Source organism: Geospiza fortis, unplaced genomic scaffold (assembly GCF_000277835.1).
Source record: "Geospiza fortis unplaced genomic scaffold, GeoFor_1.0 scaffold242, whole genome shotgun sequence".
NCBI classification, from domain to species: Eukaryota; Metazoa; Chordata; class Aves; order Passeriformes; family Thraupidae; genus Geospiza; species Geospiza fortis.
In genome coordinates this window covers 381,454-389,373 of record NW_005054574.1, presented here as the reverse complement: position 1 = coordinate 389,373, position 7,920 = coordinate 381,454, and the positions used below count along the sequence as shown (strand labels likewise).

Sequence of the window (7,920 nt, the reverse complement as noted above, 5' to 3'; positions counted from 1 at the left end):
GGGCGGGGGGGACCCTGCGAGGCGCCGGGGGGTCAGGCAGCCCTGCCCTCCCCCGGTGGGACGGGCCAGCCGCCGGGGAGCCGGGCTTTCCGTGGGCTTGTTCTGTCACCCGTTTGGGGACAAAGTTTGGGAATAAAGGGAGGGTTTCCCCGCCTGATCCCGGAAGGGAAGGAGAGCTGCGAGGGAAAATGCGACCGCTTGCTCTGAGGAGTCCCGTTCCCTGCCTGCCGCACCTCCAGCTCAGCTCCTTCTTGTGATGCTCTAGGGCCACGAGGCAGGGGCTCCCCACAGGCTGCTGGATGAGCTGCGGGGCTGCCGCCGTAAGGAGGGAGTCTCCTCGCGTCTCCGCAGACTAACTTCGGCTCTGCCCACAGACGTCTGATTCTTCAGATCCTGAAGGATGCGAATAACTTAGTGCTTCGTGTTCCGGTCCCCATCTGAGCACTGCTGTCTCCCGGAGAAACAGCCTGAGGAACCGAGCTGATGTCTGTCACGGTACTTTACAGCGACTTTGTGAGACTGCTATGCAGCCTCCCTTCATGCAAGGAGTCTCCAAATAGCATCTTTCATATCTGCTATGAGCTGATACCGACTGCTCATATAAAAATGGTGGTCTGAGAGAGACAGGGCACTGTAGAACCAGCATTTAATGTAGTGGGGTTTGGCAGGGGGTACCTTAATCGGGGCTTCTTACACAGGTGACAACTCTGACCGGGTTCACTCTTTTTTGCAGGGTAAAGCAAGCCCTGCAGATACTTGTTAGAGGGAACACCCCCCATTTTGCATCTTGCTGAGTGGACTATGGTGGCAGGAAGATGTTGGCTCGCAAGAGTATCATCCCTGAAGAGTATGTGCTGGCACGGATCGCTGCTGAGAACCTGCGCAAGCCCCGCATCCGCGACCGCCCGCGCAAAGCCCGCTTCATCGCCAAGAACGGTGCCTGCAACCTGGCCCACAAGAACATCCGCGAGCAGGGGCGATTCCTGCAGGACATCTTCACCACCCTGGTGGACCTGAAGTGGCGTCACACGCTGGTCATCTTTACCATGTCCTTCCTGTGCAGCTGGCTGCTCTTTGCCATGATGTGGTGGCTGGTGGCCTTTGCCCATGGCGACATGGACCCGAGCACAGAAAACCCTTCAAACAGCACCAAGTGGACGCCGTGCGTGACGTGTGTCAGGTAAAGTAGAGTTTGGTGGGATGAAGGAAGGGTGGGGACAGAGCTGCCAGCTGTCCTGGCGTTGTCTGAAGTGCAGTTTTTGGTTTACATGAGCCGTTGGGTTTGGTTGAGACAGTTGAAAAGTGCAGTGTTTTCCTCTAGATTGCATAAATTCAGCAAGCCTCCCGGGCTTGGAAAATACTGTACTGTAGATGTCTTTGATTCCTTACAGGATCTGAAAGAGAGGGAGACCTGCTGCTTTTCATGTGTCTCCACACTCTGTGGGTAACTCGATTGCCTGTCGAGATAAGAGCCTGCTGCAAGAGTGGGTATGTGTTATATGTATTGTAACATTGTCTACAGCAGCGGGAGCATCCCCAGCGCCACGTTGGCCAGAGGCGCTCCCGCCAGAGCAGTGCCTGAGAGGTGGGAACCAGCCCTGGGTGTCAGGCAGGGCACCTCTCAGAGGTCATGTGTCACTTAGGACAAAACTGAGTGTGTTTCGAGATGACTCTCCTGAGAGTGTTAAATATGTGGGGCTTCAGAATACCTTGGTGAAGCCATAGGCCAGCAGTTGGACAGAGGAGCACTTTTCCACACCATGCATTTGTGTCAGACAGTGAAAGCTTCAGGGGTGACAGGATTAAATATCACCTGTTGAAGTGTCCCCAAAGCCATGACCATTGTCAGGGCACTGATAAGCTGACACAAACATACATGGAAGAGAGGACTGTGAATTAGGGGTGGGGTAAGCTGTAAGATAACTTAAGGATCTCATCAATTAAATCTGCTTTTTTAACACTAGTTTTTTAGATAGAACCTGGTGGTTCTGTACCACCAGGCTGCCCCAGATCATCTACCTCTACACATTGCAATGCTGTGAGGGTCTGGGTACTGCAGGGTGCTCTGAGATATCAGTGAATCCACTTCCCTTTTCTCCCTTCTCCCAGAAAGTTTTGAGGTACCTCACCAAGTCTAAAGGGCCTTTCTGTCTGGCTCATGAGGTAGCAGAGATTTAATTCTCCCTTTGTTTTGACAACTTTTTTGCTAAATGGGGATTTTCCAAGGTAAAAGAAGAGGGGATTTTCCCAAGCTACCCTTCACCAGGTTAGGGGGAATTGGAGCAGGGGTTGCTGTCTTGTTTATTTTCTGATGTCTGGCCAAAGGCAGTGTCCTCTGAAATGAGATGTCATGACCCAGCTTGCACCCGCAGGAGCATTACCCCCGGCATTTCTGGGATTTGTGGGATCTGCCCAACCGGAATTAGTGCACAGTTACAACCCTGCAGTTCTCCAGGGTCAGCTGAGGGGACATCCCTGCGTGTGGCTGGTGGCTCCCTCAGCGTGGCTGCTGTGTCACCCTGCAGCTCCTGAGCTGGGGGCCAAGGGCTTCATGCCATTGGGGCCAGGCACATCCACAGCCAGGACTCTGCCCCTGTTCCCTCTCCATGGGTGCCTGTGGATCTTCCAGGATGTCTGCTAGGAAATGAAATGAATGAATCAATACAATTTCAGGTTTAGCCCATGCAAAAGAACACACTCCCCTCCTTCATGGGGGGTCCAGGCAACAGCTGCTCCAGTACCCATGTCCAAGCCATGAGAAATCTTTTCCTTTCCTAGGGAAACCTGACAACCACTTTGGTCAAAGTCATGAAGTAATGATGTGATTGCTGACATCTTTAAGAATGGCAAGTTTTTGGGTGTAAAATACTTTTAGTATTGGAATGCCAAAATCATGACAAAAAAATTTTAGCCTACTTCCCTGAGGTTTAGGCCCACAGATATTTCAGGAGGGCTTCTTGGGTGGATGCCATTACCTATTTACAGGAAAACCTGGCTTTGGAAACTTTAACCAGTGCCTAAAGCTTGCATAGCCCTTTCAATTTACGAAGTATTGCAGAAATTTCTAAGCCTCACATCTCTTTGCCACAGAAAGCAAACATTATCCAAAATGGAAAGCTGCTACACAGCTCTGAGGGGAAGGACCTGGGAACAGTGTGATTTGCACTTTCTCTCTCCCATTTCACATGGCTAAAATGCTTTCCAAACTTGCTGTTTCACTTACTTCCACTGTTAAAAAGATTGATTTTTTTCTCTTTTTTTTTAAAGAAGAGTGTTGCTAAGGGAAGTCAGACTACTTACTGGACAGAGTTTTAAGCTAAATTAAGCTGACTGAAATTGAATCCAGAAGCTGCATTCTGCATATAACTGAATATTCATGACTATAAGAAATCATTCCATGGATTCTATTAAGTAACTCCTTCATCCCTGATTTCTTCAGAGTGAAGTACAAAATAAACCCCCTCAATACAAAGGAATTTGTTAATGATTAAGAATAGAAAAGGCAAAATAAGAAAGTTATTTCAAAGATACCTGTGCAGAGACTGGCTGGTTTTCTCGAAGATGGACTTTCTTATTGCCCAGAAAATTATCCTTGATATTGCCTATGCTATTTTAATGTGTCTTCGATACCCCAGTGAAAATATGGCTAGAAAAGAAAAAAAATAATTTAAAAGCAGATTAATTGAAAAGCAAAGCAAAGCCAATGAATTATTTAGATCCATCTTCATGGGCAGGATATATTTTCCACTGGTATGGCCCTGTTAAGCATTGGATGCTTCAGATTTATTGTATTGCACTGGAAGGATTTATCTGGAAGGAATAAAGGAACAAATAAATATAAAAGGAAGTTAAGGACCCTGATATATACAGGGGATATAACTTTGTGGCTACCATAAATAATGTATTTTGGAAGGCATTTGCTGATGTCCAGCACCATAGAATTTTAGGGTATTTAACTTAAACCCACACTTCTACATCCCACTTCTGTGTTGAAATTTTCCAGCTGGTCTTGCCCTGGCAGTAAGCTGAACCCAAGCCCTGGGTCACAGCACTGTCCTGCTGCCAGGGTGTGCAGGGAGCACCTGGGGGCCACTGGCCTCTCTCTGCAGCCTCATCCTGCTCACTCACAAGGCGAGCAAGGGTTTGAGAAGTGTCACAAATCTGGGAAAGCCCCTTTTCCCCTACCAGGAAATTCTGGGTCATGATTCAGGTAGCATGAGTGAAGTGCTGCAGTTTTCCCTGTCTCCTTTCCCTGCACAGGCTGGTGGAAGGATCTCAGTGTGCCAGCCGATTGCCCGTGCTTGCCAAAACTACCTCTCTCCACCAAGGGCTTCATGGGATGGAGAAGGTGGAAAGCTCAGCTGTTCCAGAGCTGTTCACTAAGCCAGTGGGCAGCCTGTGCTCCTGGAAAGAGATTCCCTGAGCTGCTCAGGGTCACCCAGGTGGTCTTTGAGAAGCTCAGGCTCTGAGGTCTTCCCTGCCACCGTTAGACACTACACCAAGCACACAAATCTGAGCCACCAAGCATGCAATGCTTTGGCTGGTGTTAACAGAAGGCTTATGTGTACTAGAGCCATACAAACATGTCCTTAAGTTTGTTTCTGGAAGTACATGTTAAGAGCTTCTCAGTGTGTGCTCCGTGTCCTGAAAGTTAACTGGGTGCAATCTTCCCCTACAGGTCTTTCACCTCCGCTTTCCTCTTCTCCATCGAAGTCCAGGTGACCATTGGCTTTGGGGGCAGGATGATGACCGAGGAGTGTCCCCTGGCCATCACGGTCCTGATCCTGCAGAACATTGTGGGGTTGATCATCAACGCTGTCATGCTGGGCTGCATCTTCATGAAGACGGCGCAGGCTCACCGGCGGGCCGAGACGCTGATCTTCAGCCGGCAGGCGGTCATCGCCGTCCGCAACGGCAAGCTCTGCTTCATGTTCCGCGTGGGGGACCTGAGGAAGAGCATGATCATCAGCGCCTCAGTGAGAATCCAGGTCGTGAGGAAGACCATGACCCCTGAAGGAGAAGTCATACCCATTCACCAGGTGGATATCCCCGTGGATAACCCCATTGAAAGCAACAACATTTTCCTGGTGGCTCCCTTGATCATTTGTCATGTCATTGACAAGCGGAGTCCTCTTTATGATATCTCTGCTTCCGACCTGGCGCTCCAGGACCTGGAGCTCATTGTGATACTGGAAGGGGTCGTGGAAACCACGGGCATCACAACACAGGCGAGAACCTCCTACGTGGCAGAGGAGATCCTGTGGGGTCACCGCTTTGTGCCCATTGTCACCGAGGAGGAAGGCGTGTATGCTGTCGACTATTCCAAATTCGGCAACACCGTCAAAGTGGCTGCGCCGCGCTGCAGTGCCCGGGAGCTCGATGAGAAGCCCTCCATCCTCATCCAGACCCTGCAGAAGAGTGAGCTGTCCCACCAAAACTCCCTGAGGAAGCGCAACTCCATGAGGAGAAACAACTCAATTCGGAGGAGCAACTCCATGCGGAGAACCAACTCCTCGCTCATCGTGCCCAAAGTGCAGTTTATCACACCTGAGGGGAGCCAGAGTGCCTCAGAAACATGATGCACAGCTTTGTGCTAGGGCACTGGGCTTCAGAAGGAGGAGGCACCTGTGGTGTTTTGCTTCAATTTCCTTTTACTTAAGAAAACAAGAACACAATGCAGAAGAGAACAGTGCAAGAACTATTTATTCCATTACTTACTGAAAGCACCACCTAATGGCATTAGAAAACACCTTAGCACTTAGTGTATGAATTAATAAAAAATGGCACGTACACTAAAGAAAACACACTTCACTCATGTAATATAATGTGTATTTATACTTGTTTTAACGGCATGCTGATTTTTTTAATCGTATTTTTCCTATCAAGGGTCTCTTTCTCATATTCTGGTGGCTGTCACAAAATGTGGGGCTTTCCTATGCAAGTGAGTGCTTCACAAAACTTCTATAGTCAACAGCTCCTACGGATTTTGTGCATGACGTTTGGGTATTGATCTTTTTGTGTGAATTCCTTGTTCTCTTAAAGGGAGTAACTAAATTCCTCAAGGATTTCACTGGAGAAGAGCAACCATTTCACCTTTGATTTCCCAGGCTTTTTCTTTTTTGTTGGTTTTGTGGCAAGGGCATTTTGAGAGAAAATTCAGGTCAGGTGTTGTGACCTGTCCATCCCACAGGAAAGCTGGTGTCACTCCAGGCAGGAAAACCAGCAAAATGATGGAGTGCTGCTCTTCTTCTCAGGGTGAAATACTTGGCTGCAGGACAACACATATCTTAGATTAGCTGTAGGCCAAGCTGAGAAATCCCTGTCCTCCTGGCTGCCACCTAGGCATCTGTTTCACTGAAATTATTCAAGCTGGAAAAAGAAGATGCCTCTTTAACATTCTCATCATGACAGAAGACCAAATCCTGTTTTGCTCTCTCTGATAGATTCATACACGAAGGAAACACATGTATTTGTTTCACTTACTTTTCATAGGATTAAGTCTGCATCCTCCAGAAAAAGGTTAATTTTTGCCAGTGGGAACTCATGAATGAGAATGAGAGGGAAGCCTGCCCATAATATTAGAGATAGTATTTTCAAAACTATCTGAATGCTTTTCAGGAGGACTTGGATACTGCTGCTGAATTCCTGGGTTTTTAGCAGTGCCTCACCTGTGTTTTTATATAATCTGGCATTGAGAATTGGTGGAAAGAAGCTTTCCTCTTCAAATTAAAATGGGCATTTGTTACCTGGAGCCTTCCCAAAAATGTCATCACATGTTTTTCTACAGGAATACATAAAAGTAAGACAACTAATTCTGTCACATTTGATAGCCTAAATTTATACATGTTTTTTCCCATGTGAGTAAGCATAACTATGGACAAGTTCCTGTTCAAATGTCTTGCAGAAATTGTTTTATGTCTGTGGGTCAAGAGAATTACTATCCTTGTTCTGACCCTCTAAGCCACTCAAACATTTAAATGTTTGCTTTTTTCTCTATGGTGAAACTGTCAAAGCTGGATTCTCATTCTCTTTGAAGGAGCTCATCAGCAATTTTTGGATGGATGGTTTCAGGCTTCACAAGGTGTTGGATGGTGGCATGGAGGGGTATTGCTCTGAGGTGTGGACTCTCTGCATTTGGAACAGATGCTCTTCAGAACAAAAACTCTGAAAAAATACTTCATCTGAAGCAGCAGAGGAAATTGAAGTTTCTGCTGAAAGCATTCATTCCCTGGCCTGCCCATTAATGTTCTGGAAGGGTGGATGGTGAACATCTGGAGAAATTAATCTGTCACTTGTGTGTCCAAACTATTATCAGCTGCATCTTCCAAGAATAGTCAGAGTGAAGCACTGTATTACAATTTGTCTCTGTCCTCCATTTCCAGGACTGTGAATTTCTCTGAGGCTCTCTGTTGGATACATGGTTACGACAGATGCTGTGCAAAAGCAGGTTTTATACAAAATAATAATAAAAAGAGTTACAATAATCTCTTGGTTTGAAAGAAAGGTGTCTGCCGTGGAAGGTGGGAACCTCCCTTGGAATGGAAAAAATATGACCCCCTTCCCTTTGAACTATTGAAACTTTGAAAGTAAGGGGCTTTCAGGCAAAGATATGTGAAAAGGAATAACAGTTCTTTATTAGTCTGTATAGCAAGGCAAACAAACAACAGCAGCAACACGAACAGAACCAGGAGCGCACCCGCAGCCGGCCGGGCCGTGGTGCTCTCCCTTCGCTGCAGTTCCCGTCACGGCCAGCAGGGGTGCTGCTGGCTCCCGGCTGGGCAGAGCAGGTGCGCTGATTCCTGCAGGGGGCGCTGTGCGCGAGCTCAGCCGCGTCTCCCTCACATGGTAATGGCGGCGGGCTGGGTGGTGAGAATGGGCCTTAGCAGAGACCGGGGGGGCAGCGGCTGGGACAGCAGGGAT

General features: G+C 47.9%; 1 protein-coding gene across 2 annotated transcripts; it reads left to right on the top strand.

Annotated features, from left to right (window-relative positions):
* The first annotated feature begins 57 nt into the window (after positions 1 to 57).
* Positions 58 to 7,484, top strand: KCNJ8 (potassium inwardly rectifying channel subfamily J member 8). 2 transcript variants are annotated; one of them, XM_005429768.2, is made up of 3 exons: positions 58 to 495; positions 734 to 1,180; positions 4,679 to 7,156. In XM_005429768.2, exons 2-3 carry the CDS (start codon positions 816 to 818, stop codon positions 5,577 to 5,579), a joined length of 1,266 nt encoding a protein of 421 aa, XP_005429825.1. In that variant the 5' UTR covers positions 58 to 495; positions 734 to 815; the 3' UTR covers positions 5,580 to 7,156. The 2 variants fall into 2 exon arrangements, with proteins under 2 accessions (XP_005429825.1, XP_030920115.1); XM_031064255.1 differs by lacking the exon at positions 58 to 495 and having other exon boundaries at positions 733 to 1,180; positions 4,679 to 7,484.
* The last annotated feature ends 436 nt before the right edge of the window (positions 7,485 to 7,920 follow it).